Source organism: Eriocheir sinensis, chromosome 51 (assembly GCF_024679095.1).
Source record: "Eriocheir sinensis breed Jianghai 21 chromosome 51, ASM2467909v1, whole genome shotgun sequence".
Lineage (NCBI taxonomy): Eukaryota > Metazoa > Arthropoda > Malacostraca > Decapoda > Varunidae > Eriocheir > Eriocheir sinensis.
In genome coordinates, this window is record NC_066559.1 from 10016929 (window position 1) to 10036074 (window position 19146).

At 41.2% G+C, this 19146-nt stretch overlaps 1 protein-coding gene across 4 annotated transcripts in view; it reads right to left on the minus strand.

Annotated features, from left to right (window-relative positions):
- The window catches only part of LOC126982677 (vascular endothelial growth factor receptor 1-like), a 62253-nt gene extending 45407 nt beyond the window's left edge, over nt 1–16846 (minus strand). The window contains exons 1-7 of one of the 4 annotated variants that reach the window (XM_050834941.1): nt 16405–16845; nt 13071–13176; nt 12237–12376; nt 11849–11884; nt 7281–7392; nt 6141–6280; nt 2128–2269 (exon numbers count right to left, since the gene is read on the minus strand). In XM_050834941.1, coding sequence (XP_050690898.1) covers nt 2128–2269; nt 6141–6280; nt 7281–7392; nt 11849–11884; nt 12237–12376; nt 13071–13110 — 610 coding nt within the window. In that variant the 5' untranslated portion in view covers nt 13111–13176; nt 16405–16845. The other 3 variants (XM_050834945.1, XM_050834942.1, XM_050834943.1) reach the window with 3 other exon arrangements.
- Nucleotides 16847–19146: the final 2300 nt, after the last annotated feature.

Genomic DNA, 19146 nt, shown 5'->3' on the forward strand with positions numbered 1-19146 from the left:
AAAGAATTTGTGCCTTGTGTACTGCTTGGGGGCGAGATGGCAAGGACTTCCTCTCTTTTTAATGGGATTAATTTTTCAACAATAAGACCAATCAGGCAGTGTTTCCGTAACAAAGCTGAGTTTTCAGGCAACAGTAAATCACACCTTACAACACAAACAATGCATGTAATGCCCAAAGCCAGTGTGCAGACAATCATACAGCATCATAAGTGAAGAGCATGCATACCTGCATCAAAAAATAAACAATCAATATAATAAAGACTAAGAGATTTGAGAAAAAATGTAAAAAATGTTTGAGGCAAAGTTTTGTTCTTTGAACAAATCTGACCTTTCTTTTCTGTGGATATGAGTAGTTCTTATATAGCACTGCCTATTGTGCCCACCTCATCCACCTGCTGAACTATGAAGGCACCAGTGCCGAGTACTTTCACGGATGCTGCCGCTGCCGTGACGGGCTCCAACACGTCGGAAAACTTTTCCACGGCCTACAGACAGGAACACTTACTCTAATCATGCCCAGGCTGCCACAACAGTTATACGTATAAGCAGTAGACTGAGCCTATGAAATGCACCACACTGGAACAACTAGATCAAGGAAATATGCTTTGTCTCACTCCTAGGGCCAAAGCTACACTATTTTGCATGCCAGACTTCACTATGATTTTAGCAAACGACAGCCCTGACCATGGCCATAAGGTGACGTCACAGATCTCCACCTAAAGAAGTACGTAGTGATGTAGATACGTGTGACAGCCCGATTATTTACCGTGGGAAAAGGAGTAAATAGAAGTAAAGGAGTACAGAAAAGGAGAAATGGAGTAAAAAATGGGAAATGGGGTTCAATGAAAAGAAGTGTCACACAATGAAAATGAGCAAGAGTAAATATAAACCAAGTGGAGTGTATAAGATGGGAGGGACAATCATCGACACAGCGAAGGAAGAAAAAGACTTAGCAATTACAGTACAAGATATTCTGACACCTGAGAAGCATATAAGCAAGATATTTGGAGAAACATACAATCTGATGACAAATATTAGAGTGGCACTTCATTACTTTGATGGGGACATGATGAAGAAAATAATAACAACATTGATTAGACCAATGCTTCTAATAGTGTGCAGCAGTTGTCTGGTCACCATACAGGAAAGAGGAAATAAGGAAACTTGAAAGGATTCAAATGATTGCGACTAAGATGGTACCAGAACTATCAAGTCTGTCATACGAGACTAGATTAGAGGGACTGGGCCTACCAACACTGGAAGAAGGACGAGAAAGAGGAGACCTGATAGCGTTGTACAGGAATATGAATGGAATGAAAGTGTTGGACAGGAATGATTTATTCGAGATGGAAGGGAGGAGGCAACTAAGAGGACACAGCAAGAAATTGAGAAAGGGGACTTGTTATTTGTAGGACCTAAAGAAGTTCAGATTTCCATACAGGAGTGTGGATACATGGAATGGACTAAACAGTGATATTGTTGAAGTGGACAGTGTCCATAAAATGAAGGAAAAGTTGGACAAATGTAGATTGAGATACAGGACTGTCCGAACTTGAGTTCAGGCCCTGTATACTTCAAATAGGTAAATGCGCACACACACACACACACACACACACACACACACACACACACACACACACACACACACACACACACACACACACACACACACACACACACACACAGCATTACTGGCATTCATGCTTCCTGAGACAATTTTCACCACAAATGACTGACTTTACTGACCTAATACGTACTGTCTTCTCTGTGTGTCTGTAGTACATCTAAGACTAGGCTCTGGATGACCCTTCTCTGACCTGCTGCCACAGCAGAAGGCACGGCAGCTCTGGAAAGAACCATGCCTACTTCCAAAATTAGGTAATGGTCTGCAAGATGCCACATTTCAGTGCGGTGGCACTGCTTGGTGGAGCTGAAACGGTATCCTGTGGCCCTCATCAGAGTGCTGCCTATATGTTGCTACTCTCTCCATACAGGGACTCTAATCTCTAAGCACCAAGCTCTGTCTGCAAGCAGTGTAACATTGGCAACAGCTTTAGTTTTCTTGTGACAGTCAAAGTTAAGTGACATGTTTGGTATAATGCAGCAGGAGGCATGGTGTTCACTTACCTGCAGGAGTGACCTCAATTCTTTTTGAAATATCGTGTCCTCTGCCATCCTTGCATGTATATTTTCCGCCATCGCTCATCGTCACATTTTTCACAGTAAATCCTTTTCTGGGGTCAAAACTCACTCTCTCTTGATTGGTGATCTAACAGAAAGATAAGAGCACAAAACCAGTTGAAAATTGTTCTGGAGAAAAGAATGCTGCGGGCAACTGAAAAAAAGGACTTGCAAAAGAATTTGTAACTCATGAGGTTATCTAAACATCAGGTGTTGTGTAAATATCAGCTTGCTGAACAATGCAGTAACCAGCCTCCTTTAAACTAATGGGTAGTACTGTGTCATCACATGAATATCACTATCTAGTTAAGATGACTCCCAGCAAACCAAAAGTCATCGCCATTCAGTCGGCTATACTGGTGTTTTACTGGTGGCCCACCCTCGGGACGTGCATGATTCAGGCCCACTGGGCTCTGACCCACCAGCCTACTGGTGACCTGTTGGGGACAGTTGTTATAACAAAATGACATGCACGATTCAAGCCCACTAGGCTCTGATTCACCAGCCTAATGGTGGCCTTTTAGGGACAGCTTGTCATTATTTCATCATTCAAGGAGTGGCCTGTGGCCGCCCTGTCATGATTTCATTATTCAGGAAGTAGCTTGTGGCCGCGGGGGTCCCCGCCATTTTGATTGAGAGAGCTGGAAGAAACACTTGAAGGCGGGAACGCGCGCTATTACAAATCATTTCGTTAATACTGCCAACGCTGAGCTATGTGTGGGCTGCATGACCCACTATGACCAATTGCATGCGTTAGGTTATTAATAAATAACAATCCATAGCCGTTAGGGCGTTTTTAGCGTAAGTGTTGCACAGAAAACGAGATGCCGTATGGCGAGAGCTGGCATCTTGACCGCGGAACCCGGCCCGAGCAGTGTGGGACGGCCGCCATCTTCCAAGTCATCTCCTGCCCAGACACCGCCGCGAGCAGACGTCCCTCCCGCCTCCTGCAACACGAGGAAGATCGTGGGGTTTTCCTGTCTGTAGTATCCACAATTCCAGAGTGATTGTATGCTCAGGTCTAGGGAAGCCCGTGGGAGGAAGGAGGGCGACACGGCGGCTGCAGTGAGGAACGAGAGAGGATTGAAGAAGGACTCCAAGGCTCCAGACACGAGGTAGAAGGTGTGGCTTGGCTTCTCCCCACCTGCAGCTAAGTAATCTAATTCCTAGGATGTTTTAGCATAGCTACTAGGTTGCTGTGTGCTTGGTGTTAATAATTTTTTTTAATTTCCAGCGAGTTTCTTTGTTGTTTTCAATAAACTTAAGAGCACTTTTATCTGGCTTTTGCTTACCCTATGAGAGATGTGATTGGTCAGATATTTAAATAATAATAAGGACTAGAGGGGCTGTGAGTCTGATAACTCAATTTTCAGTTATTTTATTTTATATTTTTTTATTGCTGAGAATTTACGGGATTTTCGGAAGTCCAGACCTTTCAAGAACCCCACACAGCTGTTGTAACAAAATGACATGCACGATTCAGGCCCACTAGGCTCTGATTCACCAGCCTACTGGTGGCCTTTTAGGGACAGCTGTTGTAACAAAATGATGTGCATAGTTCAGGCTCACTAGGCTCTGAAACCAGCCTACTGGTGGTCTGTTGATGTTGAGGACAGTTGTTGTAACAAAATGACATGCATGGCGGCGTGTGAAATGAGTCAGATTCGGCGAATGTTCGTTCGCGACTTCTGGTCGAGCTCGAGGAAAAACTAAAGCTAGGAAGGCGTGCTCGGTGGCAAATGAAAGCTCTTTTATTACAGATTAATAATCAAAGGAAAAACTTGGAAAGCATAAAAAAATAAAAAAATATATATAAGCAAAAAACTAGGACGTGTCCAAATCGCGGCAAAAGGGCCGAAAAACAGGCTATTTTGTGACGGCTCGACGACGAACTTGGAATCGAGCTATCAAAAAATCCTTCGAGTTGGTCATATTACATTGCCAAGAGGGGCTACATGCCACATTACAACTTTCTAGATGCAATAGCAAGGCCACACTAGACGAAAACGGCAAAATGCCTGGAGTTCGTCAAAATCGTTCTCGACAGGGTTTACGTTTTGAGCTCTAGCAACGAAATTACTGGGAGTAGGGAAATGGTATGCTCCATATTGTAAAGCACATTGGCAGGGCTAAATCATTTGTTAAATAAGTCTTGAAATTCTCAAAAAAATGAGCGGGTTTCAAAGTTGGGAACTCAAAATATATATAGATTTTTTCGAAGTCGTTTTTTGCGATTTATTCAATTTTTTACCCTTTCGAGTCGGTTTTCGATCCGGTCGCTAATTAAAAAAATATAGCCTTTTCATTTTGCCGTCGATTGATACCAAAAACTTTTCTGTAGCCCCAGAAATTACTAATTAGGGAGTTATGGCGATTCGCACCAAAGCGGTTGATTTTCCAAAATTCGCAACCAAGAGATGACTGAACCAATATATGACATAACTGAAGCACTGCTAAAAATGGGAAAGTCCCGAGAGAGTGAAAAAGAACGGATATAATTCCTGTTTATAAAAATGGAAACAAAGAGGAACCATTAATTTACAGAACAGTATCTTTAACCAGTATCGTATGCAAATAAGTAAAAAAGTAATCAAGAAACGATAAATGGAATATCTAGAAAGAGAGGAAATATTAACGGAGAGACAACATGGTTCTAGGAATGGACGATCTTGTGTCACAAATTTGATACGTTTCTCCTTCGGAGTAGTAGAAGCAACACAAGAAAGAAATGGATGGCCAAACTGCACACACCTGGATCTAAAAAAGGCCTCTGAGAAAGTCCCTCACAAGAGACTATTATGGAAACTGGAAGGCACGGGAGGCTCAAAAGGGAAAGGGAAAACTGCACGGAAGACTGTTTGGAAGGAAGAGAAACAAGAACTGCAATAAGAGACTCAAGATCAAACTGGAGGAAAATGACCACAGGGCCACAGGGCTCAGTGCTGGTGCCAGTTGCGTTCATGATCTACATAAGTGATGATCCAGAAGAAGTCAACAGCTGCACGAGCCTGTTTGCAGATGATACAACATTATTGAGGAAAATAGGATACAACGAGGATTGCGAAGAACTGCAGGAAATATTGATAAGACACATGAATGGAGCAAAACTTGGCAAAAGAAATTTAATGCAAAATATGCCATGTCCTGCATATCGGGAGAGATGAAATGAGACCCACATGTACCTGTAAAATGGGGGATGATGTAATGTGAGGGAAGAGTGGAAGGCCTGGGGGTGGTAATTTAGGACGACTGGTCACCTGAACACACACACACATATATATATATATATATATATATATATATATATATATATATATATATATATATATATATATATATATATATATATATATATATATAACACATTCAGAGATACAGCATGTTAAGATATATAAATTAGCCTTTCACTGCCTAGATAAAGGCATGATGAAGATAATAACTACAATGATTAGATCAACACTAGAATATGCAGAAGTTGTGTGCTCTCAACACAAGAAAAAATATTTAAAGAAACTGGAGAGGACACAGAGAACAGCTACCAAGACGGTACCAGAAGTGGAGAACGTTAACCTATGAAGAATGATTAGAAGAAATGTTGTTAACACGGGAAGATAGAAGAGAGGTGGCCTAATTACATTATATAAACTTATAAATGACCTGGAGAAATGAGATAGTAAAGACCTAATACTGAGAAGGGGAAGTGAAGACAGAGAACTGAGAAACCATAAGAAAAAGCAGAGTGGTGGAGGCAAACAGTATAAGAAGTTTTAAAGAAAAATTAGATGAATATAGATATGAAGACTGGACCACACGAGTGTGGCTCAGGCCCTGTAAACTACACTTAGTTACTAGGTAAATACAACTAGGTAAACACACACACACACACACACACACACACACACACACACACACACACACACACACACACACATATTTTGCCATCATAATAGTAAACATACCTCTGCCTCGTTGTGCATCAAGGTGATGTTTAAGTCGGGATGTGTGACGGTGCATTCAATCACCAAGGTCCCCAAAGCTGCTACAGTCTCTTCTGGTAGAGGGGCATGCAGGAGCTTCACAAGGCCTGTGTTATTCTCATCTGCAGATGGACGTGTGAAAGTGAATGTTTGGATGCATCTGTCAACATTAAGGATCAGCAGTCTATGATCAGGACCAAGAGAGTGATAAATCTGGTCCTCTCAATAAATTTGATCTATGTGCCACTTTGCCGTCACTCATCCGCTCCGAGTCCAGTGTAAGGGAGGCTTCCGGAGGCTGTGTGCCGTGCCAGTGTAATGCCAGACGGGTCAGATAAGTTTTAAAAGTAATTTTAAAAGTAATTAGTCGTGAACGGGGCAACATTGGCTGCATGCTGCTCAGTATCATGGTTGAAAACGTTCATGACAATGTGGATTGGACACGGAGCAACACTCTTTTACTTACTGATTTTCTGAAACAGCACCCCTGCACCTGGCAGGTGAAGAACAAACATTATGACAACAAACATTATGACTGGCGAGGCAGGATGAGGCAGCCGTGGAAACATATATTAGTTTGGACACACACACCCGTCAGGCGGTGCACGAGTCGCCTCATGAGTCGCTTCGTGGGGCCTAGTGTAGACGCGGCTTTACTGACAAAGTAGGTAATTTATTGCCTCTCCCTTCCAAATTGATGTGCAGCTCTGGAGCAATGAGTCTGTTTCTGAGAGCCTCTCTCACACCGGGCTCAGGGTGAAAGGGTATCCTGTCTGGCAGCAAGGTGGCAGCATACTGAGGGGACAAGATTTATCACTACTCAGGTTTTGGTTATAATTGATACATGCAAATACCTGTCGTCCAAAAATGTTCATTATCAGAAAAAAATCTTGATATTTGACATTATGAGGTGGCCTAATTCTCCTATGTATACTTTACTCCGGAGGTGTGCTTAATGTGGCACAAAACAGGATTCTGATCAGCCTCCGAGAAAACTGTACTTGATTCTCACATTACGACCACCAGCATGCAGACACAATTAGCATGGACCAAAGGTCGCAAGTGAAGCATGTGTCTCCAGGCAGTTACTGGCTCATTAATGTTTAGCAGTGGCGCCCTTACCATGCACATAGACATAGGTGGAGGCAACGTTTTCCTTGTCATTTTCATAGTCTGTAACGTTCTTGTAGTGACAGTAGAAATACCCAGTGTCGTAGAATTGTAAGTCCTTAACCTGTTAACATAAGAAAAAATAATAATATGAGAATCACACCTTTTTTTATTCAAACAAGGTAAATATAAAAAGAACAGTTGCTGATAACTTCATGGCTGGCCTCATGGAGTAATGTAGAGCTTCTTAAAAGGTTTCAATTGAAAAATTAATGTGAAATATAAAGGATCCTGAAGATTGATTCTGCCATGACTGGATTAGCTTCCTTCCCAGCCCACAGCCGGGACCTGCACAAGGGGAAGCATCATGTGAAAGGTTATAGTAATGATGAACAAATAAGAGAAAACTAAGAGCAGAAAAAAACAACACTGCATGTGATGGACAGTTTTGTGGAAGCTTTTGCCTTGTTTAATGGAACAGCGTTTCTACAACTCTGACAGGGACACACACACACACACACACCGCCGGTGTGGTCTGGGACGCCGAACCGTAAACATCTCGTCGACCAGCCCTGCTCATGGATCAGGAATTCGACGCGTTTACCTATTATTTGTGGGGTGAGGGCATGATGATGTGGCAGTAGAGTAGGTCCTGTCTCCCAAGGGGATATGGGAACACAAGGCAATTGAAAAAAATTACACTTCCATCGGCAGTCGGCACCCGCCTGTTCCGCCAAGATTTCGTTGGGTGGGGAAGACTGGCCTGAGGGCTAGGCTGATTATGGTTTTGCTGGCTTTCTGTCGGCCCCAATGTCAGACCCGGTACTGTAGACAACCATCAGAAGACGGGAGAAATAAATCAATGACTCAAAGAAGGACGTAATTGGTCTGAGGGAGGACTTAAGAAGGTTTGTTGACATCGTGGATGATTTGAAGTAACTAAATGGGTCCTTCACTGAGCTGAACCAGCCATCTGGTGGCCCTGCTGGAGCCTCTGCCAGAGCCAAGCCTGCAGCCAGCTGGGGTTCAGCGAGGCTTAATTGACAGTTTTTTGTACCAAACTAGCAAAACATTAGATTTGTAATGGTCACTACCATGTTCACACCAAAAATTCTGAGTGCTGTACATTATTCATGTCGTTATAATGAACACTGTTGGCAAAATAAGAGGATTCATCAACATATCCCACAACACTCCATCCAGTGGTTAATAGCAATGCATCAGTGCAGCCTCTTGGGTAAATATTTTCTTCATGTAAGAAACGAGAAGTCAAACAGGTCCGGCAGTGTCATGCCACTCAACATTCCTCCGGCTGGCTCGCCGCTGCCTCACACACGATGCATTCATCTGTCTCTTCAATATAGTAAGTATATAATAAGAGCACAGGTGGTTGTTTACACTGCCGCTTAACATATCGTACGCTGCCGGCAGCAAGTATTAAACTTATCTCTTATTTCTAATTCAAATCATAATTCATACATCTTTAGCATCTTGTAATATTAGATTCACTATTAGGAACTTTTAAAGAACAACATAGAGCATGTGACTTGGGGGCTCCCGTGGTCCCGTGGTAGAGTCTCTGCCTTGCGCTTCGGCGGGGTGCTCGGGCGTGGGTTCGAGACCTATCAGTTACCATGGGGGTGGAAATGTGGGCTCCTTCCGACACCCTCAGCCCCGTTGTTGGGCCTCCTCCTTGAAAGAATTGGGTATCTCTCTACCGGCCGTCTGGGGGGTTGCGCGGCATGCACCGCCTTCCTCCATTGGGGTATGTCCCCAACGAAAAAAAGAAAAAGAAAAAAAAAGCATGTGATGATTGTTTATGTCGGTAAAAATATATTTTACTTTCCTATACCTTGCATTTCCTCGTTTCTTAAATACTACTTGTACGTCCAGTGTCTATACCGTAGCTATGAGATTAACATGTGATTTCTAAATACTGGCGAAAAACTAGTAAGAAAAATTATTTGGACGTATGCTGCACGCATAACTTTTGGGTAGTTCCACCAAGGCATCTACGTAGATGGCAGGTCGAACTTAGTGAAGGACCCCATTGCCTGAGGGGAAGGAGTCAGAAGACCAAGGGAGGAAAACGAAAAACTGAAAAAGGGAAGTGCCAGTGATGATGACATGGAAGACAAAAAAAAGAGCAATGGTTAAAGAAGAAATATAAAAAAAGAATAAAGGTAAATATTGACCGTGAAGTAGGCGTGGAAAATAAGATCAAGAAATTAGCTGATGTAGAAATAAATGTATGTAAAAAAAAAAAAAAAACGAAAAGGAGAAAGGAAGCTTCAAAGAAATCCTGGAGCAACAAGAAAGGAAAAGGAAAGTGGAGATGCAGCGTGAGGTTGTCCAGGTAATGAGAAACAAGGAAGACTTGGTTCGAGAATTGGCAGAAAAGAAGAAGAGTGTGAAATCATGGGTGTTAAGGAGGAAAAATAAGGAAATAAGGAAGACTTGGTTCGAGAATTGGCAGGAAAGAAGAGTGTGAAATCATGGGTGTTAAGGAGGAGAAAATCCCAATAAAGGCAGAGTGAGAGAGATGAAATCAACAAGATGAAAGAAGTACTGACAAGCCTAGATGAAGAAGCTGGAAGACTGACAGAGGAAGTGGACGAGGTGACGAGACTTGGGAAATATGAGGAAGGGAAAAATAGATCGATCAAGCTAAAGTTGAAATCACAAACAGCAACTGAGATGATAATAAGTCGGAGTGGAAAACTAAAAAGGCATAGAACAATATAAAGACACTTATATAAGGAAAAATGTGTGCCTCCGTGCTGACACCCTGCCTGGTCAAACTCTTTCGCCTCTGCCTGTCAACATCTATCTTTCCTTCCTGCTGGAAGTATGCCTTCGTACAGCCTGTGCCTAAGAAGGGTGGCCGTTCCAATCCATCAAACTACCGCCCTATAGCTTTACTTTCCTGTCTATCTAAAGCTTTTGAATCAATCCTTAACCGAAAGATTCAAAAGCACCTTTCCACTTTTGACATTCTATCTGATCGCCAGTATGGGTTCCGCAAGGGGCGTTCTACTGGCGATCTTCTTGCTCTCATAACTGATTCTTGGTCATCCTCTCTTAGCCGTTTCGGTTTAACTTTCTCAGTTGCTCTAGACATATCGAAAGCTTTCGATAGAGTCTGGCACAAGTCTTTGCTTTCTAAACTGCCCTCTTTCGGATTCTATCCTTCACTCTGTTCTATTATCTCCAGTTTCCTTTCCGGCCGTTCTATCTCTGCGGTGGTAGACGGTCACTGTTCTTCCCCTAAACCTATATCAACCATGGTGTTCCACAGGGCTCTTTTCTATCACCCACTCTCTTCCTGTTATTCATCAGTGATCTTTTCTCCATAACAAACTGTCCTGTCCACTCATACGCTGATGACTCCACTCTGCATTATTCAACTTCTTTCAACAGAAGACCCTCTCAACATGAATTACAAGACTCCAGACTGGAGGCTGCAGAACGCTTAACCTCAGACCTTGCTATCATTTCCGATTGGGATAAAAGGAACCTTATGTCCTTCAATGCCTCAAAAACCCAGTTTCTCCACCTATCAACTCAACATAATCTTCCAAACACATATCCCCTATTCTTCGACAACACCCAGCTGTCACCTTCTTCAACACTAAATATCCTCGGTCTATCCTTAACTCAAAATCTCAACTGGAAACTTCACATCTCTTCTCTTACTAAATCAGCTTCCTCGAGGCTGGGCGTTGTGTACCGTCTCCGCCAGTTCTTCTCCCCAGCACAGATGCTTTACATATATTGGGGCCTTGTCCGCCCTCGTATGGAGTATGCATCTCACGTGTGGGGGGGCTCCACTCACACAGCTCTCTTGGACAGAGTGGAGTCTGAGGCTCTTCGTCTCATCAGCTCTCCTCCTCTTACTGACAGCCTTCTACCTCTTAAATTCCGCCGCCATGCTGCTTCTCTTTCAATCTTCTATTAATATTTTCATGCTGACTGCTCTTCTGAACTTGCTAACTGCATGCCTCCCTCCCTCCCGCGGCCCCGCTGCACACGACTTTCTACTCATGCTCATCCCTATGCTGTCCAAACCCCTTATGCAAAAGTTAACCAGCATCTCCATTTTTGTCATCCCCTTCACTGGTAAACTCTGGAACAGTCTTCCTTCGTCTGTATTTCCTCCTGCCTATGACTTGACTTCTTTCAAGAAAAATGTATCAAGACACCTCTCCACCCGAAATTGACCTTTCTTTTGGCAACTCTTTACTTTTTACTTTTGTGGGAGCGGCGAGTAGCGGGCCTTTTTTTTTTTTACTCTTTATGTTGCCCATGAGCCGCATCCTTTGATGTAATATATATATATATATATATATATATATATATATATATATATATATATATATATATATATATATATATATATATATATATATAAAGGACAGAATGGGGAAGTGGTGGAGGGTGATGATATTGGTCAAAACAGACCTAAAAGTGATAAATAACATGCTCTGTTTGAACTAAGTTACTGTGGTGGCAATTTTGTCTGTTGTACAAGACAGAGTAAATAAAGGTCCTTTATATCACCCATGATGTGCAATACTTACAGTCAAAGTAGACTCATTGAGAGAGCTGGTCACATTCTGTAAAAATTCAAAGAGACCAATTAATTTCTCTGCTTATGATCCTCAGCTTCTTTGAGATAATTAAACACAGGCTGGACCACCGACACAACCTCCAACCTCTTCACCGTGACAACATGAGGCAAACAGCTGTGTCATTCATTGTTCAGTGCTGTAATAATCAGTCCTTTCTAACATGTTGTTAATAAAATATTTTATAGATGGTTTTCCCCTGTGGACAAAAATATATCAAGGTGTGTCTATTAACATTGCAAAGCTCTGGGAGGGATGTGATGCAGCTGCTACCATACTGTGAACAGTATTATTCTTTATAGAACACTAGAATGGACGGAAATAAATTGTACCTACGTACATAATGCTTTTGTTCCTTAGGAATCTTCCAGTGCAAGGGCTTGGATCCAGTGCATTTGAGGATGAGCGGCTCTCCTGCGTTCACCAACAGCTCATCGCCAACACCCAGGAGCTTCGGGCCACTCGTTAACGATGCACAGCCTTGGGGGAACATTTAAATTTCTATGTGGTTTATCATTACTAGTGGCATTATTATCTTTACTAAAAAATCAGATCGATGTTATTTATTTTGTTCCTATCAGCACAATCATCTTTATGGAACACCTGAAGCCTCTGGAACATTAGTAAAGGTCCTGAATCATTTTGGGAAGCCTTGAGAACACTTGAATCATTGTCTTTGTTATTATCCGTGACATCCTTCCTAAACACTGGAAACACTGTATTTGTTATTACCACTGGCATCATGCTCATCCTTACTAGACAATTAAAAACTGGAAATATTTCTTGGCCATTATTACTGGCGTCATCACCATCATAACTAAACACTTGAAACCTTTTAGCATTAGCAGGAGTAGAGGACAATTTCCAGGGCGCCTCACCATTACATGCCAGAGCAGCACAAGTAAGAGGATGAGTCTTATGCTGCGTCTTGTAAGTTATACAGTGCCATCACAGGAAGGGGATAACCTACTTCAGAAGCACAAAATGTATTACTGGGACTTCATAAAATGCTTCACCTTTCCAAGACAAGAAAAACAAAAGCAGGATTGGGAGGAATTACTAGATGGTGAGGTGATGAGTTCTACAAAGTCTTCACAAAGTGCTGCCAATAAAGCCTACTTCCTCGAGGCTTCAAGAGCAGAAAACTTAAACAAGGAGAAATGAAATCCCTCACCTCTCCAATACACCAACAGAAGGAGTAGGAGACGCTTCATCTTGGAGGCCTGTGTTCCCGAGCATCACCACATTGAGGACCAAGGACGGACAGGGACACGGCAATGCTGGCAGGAATGTGACCATTGTATTGTATTGATTTATTGTAGAAAAGAAATAATACAATTAAAGGAACATTGGTGCCTGCTGCCCATCCCAAGATGGGCAGCAGGCACCAATGTTCGAATCCAATAAAATCCCAGGATTTAGGATTACATAAGATAGATGTATACTTATAAAAATAGAAAGATACAATATGGCCATGACTTGTAACGAAGTAGTATAGTACTAGCTGTGTTTGCCTAGTTGTGATGTACAGGAAATGTCTCACTTGTGGGATCCTGCCTCTGTGTCTCATGAGGCCAAACTCAGGTTTAAAACTCACTAAGTCTTAGATGCGTGAACACATTACTTAAGAAAAGTGCTGAAGAAATTGAAATGAAAAAGCCTTGGTGGAGATGCATTAATAAAACTGACAATATGTATTGAAAACCCAGACATTTATAAGGTTTTAAGAGTATTATATAAACTGAAATCCAATGACTACCAGTAAGTATGATGTAAACCTAAGAAGAGAGAATAAAAAGTTAATAAGCAGGGTCAGCCAAATATTCTTAAGGTCAGGGAAAAGGCTATAGAATTTACTTAATAATTCTCGTTAAATTCTGGAAGCTATCCATTGAGGCTGATGTAGCTTTCTTGGGAAGTTTTATGCCAATTAACTGAGATTGTAATGGAACAGCACTAGACGTAGGAATAGAATCACCAGTGATAAGGGGCAGTAAATAAAGGAAACTAGGAGGCCTCATAAAAGAAGCATAAATTAAATGTGAAAGGAAAAACTAGAAAGGATGAAACAGTTAGTAGAACTGACAAAAGCTATCAACAACAATAAAGTTAGTGATGTCCACAGATTCAACACGGACTAGATCAAAGAGACTAAAAAAAGCAGTAGACCCAGATAATTGAAGATGAAGTACAGAAAGCTTTAAATTGACGGGAATGAGAGGAGTGAAACAAGAAGAGGAGATGACCTAACAATAGACTTATGCAATTTCATCCTTAAAAAACTAACATATATATATATATATATATATATATATATATATATATATATATATATATATATATATATATATATATATATATATATATATATATATATATATATATATATATATATATATATATATATATATATATATATATATATATATATATATATATATATATATATATATATATATATATATATATATATATATATATATATATATATATATATAGACTAAAGAAAGGTAAGCCCAGAAACTGAAAAGTAAAGAAAGAAAAGAATGAGTAGGGGTTAAATAAGAGGAGGAAATTACATAGAAAACAAGAGACCGGTGATTTCGTATTTAAGAAAAAATAGCTAAGATAAATACAAGACTCACAGACTATTATTTATACATATCTATATATATATATATATATATATATATATATATATATATCTATATATATATATATATATATCTATAGCTCTATATATATATATATATATAAAGCTTGGGAAACATTCATAGAAATTTTAAGTAGAAGCGTGAATTTATGCGTACCATTCCGGAAAAGACGACCAACAGCCATCTGGAAGCCTAATTAAGTGGTGGAACAATCAACTCAAACGCCAAATTGAGAATAAAAATGGAGCGCGTCGCAAATACTTGATTACAAAATTGAATTCCAAAGATTACGCGAAGAAACAAAAAGAAACATACGTCTCAATAAAAGAAACCCAGAGCTTCATATTGCAAACGCCAGCAAAATAAATCCTAAAGATTTTTTTGCCTACGCAAGAAGTAGAAAAGTTCTCATCTCCAGTATTGGCCCAATAGCAACTGTAAATGGCGAATCCACAAATGATGATAAAGAAGTCGCTAATATTTTGAATGATTTTTTTGCCTCCGTTTTTACAGAAGAAATTTTATCCGATAGGCAACCGGAAGCCCCAAGATATATTGGTGACACATCCTTCAGTAGTATTAGCGACATTGTAGAAAGCGATGTAGTACAAATTATCGATAATATTAAAGTAAACAAAACGTCCGGCCCAGATAAGATATCCCCGCGTATTCTTAAAGTGGCAAAACATCAGATCAGCAAGTCCCTCTTGAACATATTTTCAAAGTTGCTAAACACAGGAAAAGTATCACTAGAATGGAAACTCGCTAACGTAACTCCTATCTTTAAAAAAAAGGCGACAAGTCGCAACCAGGCAATTATCGACCGATCAGTCTAACGTCAATCGTGTGCAAAATTTTGGAGACGATCATTCGCGAGAAAATGGTAATTTTTTTTTTAAGATAACAGACTAATTAAGGATTCGCAACATGGTTTTCGAAATAAACGTTCCTGTTTGACTAACCTTTTCGATTTCTTCAACTACATCTTTAATGCATACAAAGAGGCGATGTTTCTGGCATTTTGCTTCAGCTCGGTGGGACGACCTGAGGATGTACTTTTCCGATTTCCCGTGGAATGATTACTGCTTCTAGGAGAGAGACCCCTCTTTGTGTGCCCAGCGCATCACAGAGGTGATTGTCTCAGGAATGGAGGCTTACATTCCACGTTCTTTCTTTATTCCTCATGCTAAAAAGCCTTGGTTTAATCAAGCTTGTTCTCGTGCTATAAAGATAGAGAGGCAGCTCACAAAAGGTACCAGAGCCTTCGCACTCCTGCTAACCATGATCTTTACATTTCTGCCCGGATCCGTGCCAAATCTATTCTTAAACTTATTAAAAGCTCTTTCATAAACAAAATGTCAAAACCTTGCTTTTTCTAATTCTTCCCGTGACTTCCGGCACCTAGTCAAAAATATCTCCTACAGTTTCACTTCTTCCTCTTTCCCTCCTCTCCTTAACCCTGACGGCAGCACTGCCGTCTCATCTATCTCTGAGGCTGAACTCTTCGCTCAAACTTTCTGTAAGAACTCCACCCTGGACGATTCTGGGCATATTCCTCCCACTCATTCCCCCTCTGACTCTTTTATGCCTATTATTAAGATTCTTCATAATGATGTTTTCTAAGCCCTCTCTGGCCTCAACTATCAGAAGGCTTATGGACCTGATGGACTACTACTACTACTACTATTACTACTACTATTACTGCTACTACTACTATTTAACCACCACCACGTTTACCGCCACCAGTAGATTAACACTATAACTAAAACACCACTTAACCACAACCACCACTTCTATTATTACTTAAAACAATTAAAGTGAAATAAATGACTAAACGAAAGGCATCATACTAACCAGCGAAGTTGATGTTACCCTCAAGGCGCGCGTTTCTTAATTTCTATGGCAGCTATAGACAGATCTCTATAATACGACGTCTCATCATTCGGTCCTAGCGCTGGAGGTTGACTGGCACTCAGGGAAAGACAACGCCCTGCAACAAGACTCGAGCCCTTAACACCCGTACCTCGACCGTCTGGCAGACCGTGGCTCACTGGCATTGCAAGTGTTATGACTGTTATCTGTTAGTCCAGCAGGATGAGAGGGAGAAGGAGAGTTGCCATTTGCTGCGCTTTCTAACGACAGCCACCAGGGATAAAGCCATCTTCTCGCGCTGCGGAATAACCAAGTGTACCATAATGTTCGCTAAACTCGCGGGGGAAAACCTGAGGCCTAGGCCTTGCCTGGGGCCAGCGCGCTGAAAATTCGTTGTGTCTGTACTCTAACCATTGACTCTTAATTAACAAGCCTCAGTTAACTTGAATATAATAGCTAGGCCACTACTACTACTACTACTACTACTACTACTACTACTACTACTACTGGCTGTACGATAAGGGATCGATTGTACGGGTCTATTACAAAATGGGAAAAGGTGATAAATTAAGAGAATAATCTCTTAATCTCTTAAATCCGGGGCAGCCGCTTATTTAAATGTAAAATTTCCAGCCTTCTTTTTATCACGTGGTGTAAAAGAAGAAGAAGGAGAAGAGGAAGAGAAAGAAGCAGAAAGATGATGATGAATTACGAAGGAGGAGGAGGAGGAGGAGAAGGAAATAAGAGGAGGAGAGGAAGAAGAAAAAGAAGAAGAAAAAGAAGAAGGAAAAGAAACAAAGGAGTAAAAGAAGAACAAGAACAAGAAGACCAAGAACAGAAAAAAAACAAGAGCAAGAACAAGAAGAACAACGCGAAGGCAATGGTGACATGGACTGGTCAACTGAACTTCTACGTGTATTTCACCTCACGGGAAGGAAAAGTACGACTTGAAGCCATCTTACTGGAAGTCGATAGCACGCTGTTGTGTTGATAGCTCTGCAGAATGACGACAGCGGCCTTGGAGAGTCGAAACTTTTAGAGGAAGTGGACATCGGGGAGGGCTTCCGGAGGGGACATGCTCCTGGGTGCCTGTGGGAGGGCGCAGCACCCCTAAAGGCTGGTTTACACGGACGACAGTTTTGCCACGACATGCCACGACAAATGTCGTGACGTTGTCGCGCATCTATCGTGCCGTTCATCTTCTGCTTGTCGTGAAGGGCTGGTGGCACGACAGAATGGGCACGACAGATTTAACATTTTCTCGTGGCACTGTCGTGACTTTTTCGGGTTGTCGCGACAGACAGTTTGTCGTGGCATATAGCCTTAACCGTGGCCGCTCCTGAACCATGACCTGCTGCGGTGGTTTGTGGTAGTATTATTACTGTTATAATTATTACTATTATTATTATTATTATTATTATTATTATTATTATTATTATTATTATTATTATTATTATTATTATTATTGTTATTATTATTATCTTCCTCTTTTTCTTCTTTTCCTTCTTCTATTTTTCTTCTTCTTCTTCTTCTTCTTTTTCTTCTTCTTCTTCTCGTTTCTTCTCATCTTTCTCATTATTATCATGTTTTCTTCTTCTTCTTCTTCTTCTTCTTCTCCTTATTTTTCTTCTTCTCCATCGTCTTCTTTAAAATAGTTATAGTTGATAATGTATTTTTTTTTCAAATCAATTTGTTTTTCGCAGTCATTTTGAAGGTGTCTTTGGTAGCCCGCCACCACGCCTGAGATTGTATTCTTTCCGATAGTTTAGGCAGGTATGTTTTTGTCTATCTATTTGACAGCTTTCTTCAAGTGGCCTTACAATGTACTTCATCCTGTTGTTCTCGTTTAGTGTAATCACAGTCAGTGACGTATTATCCGCTTTTTTTTTCCTTCCAGATGTGCCCGCCCGAGTTACCAAGAGGGTTGTCCGCTATCTCACACCCGAGGAATATGTAAGCACCCACGATCTACAACCAATCGCACCCGGTGTGACGAATTTACTAACTAATCATCTAACTAACAAACTACTTAACTAACTATCTCTATCTCTCTATCTAAATAATGTGTTAAAATGAACGCATAGATAAATCGTAATTATCAAACTTGTTAAAGTTCTGTTCTGGCCGCGGAGCTCATCTCCGTCGCCTTGGCCATTGAGCCTGTGGTGGGAAGAAGCCATCGCCCGGGACGCAGCGCCGGTGTGACATCCACAGTTTACCTTCCCCCAAGTTCCCCAGGTAACTCATTTATCGACAGTCCGAAAGGGAGGATGAACAGCTGGGCCTGGGTGAGCTGCACGCCGACCGCCCGAGCCGGGATTCGAACCCGAGCCCGAAGACTCGTAGCTTGGCACGCTAAGCAGTAGACCACTGAGGCGCAGTAGGAAAGAATAAGAAGACTTTAAATGGTAGCGAAGAGAACATTCGGTATTCGTTCGGGAGTTCTTCACGAGGTCGTGAGATAAAAACTTATCAGACTTCTTGCGTCAAAGGCACAGGATGTGTAGTTGGTAAACATTCTCAGAACAAAGGAATTTTTTAAAATACGTTCCATACAAGCTCTCCATTCCGTTCCTATCTTCTTTCTTATTTGTTTGTCGTAGACTTGATATGCAGTAACTGTTTTTCCTTGATTGGCTGGAATATAAGTAGTACAACGTGTGTGTATGTGTGTGTGTGTGTGTGTGTGTGTGTGTGTGTGTGTGTGTGTGTGTGTTTTCCATA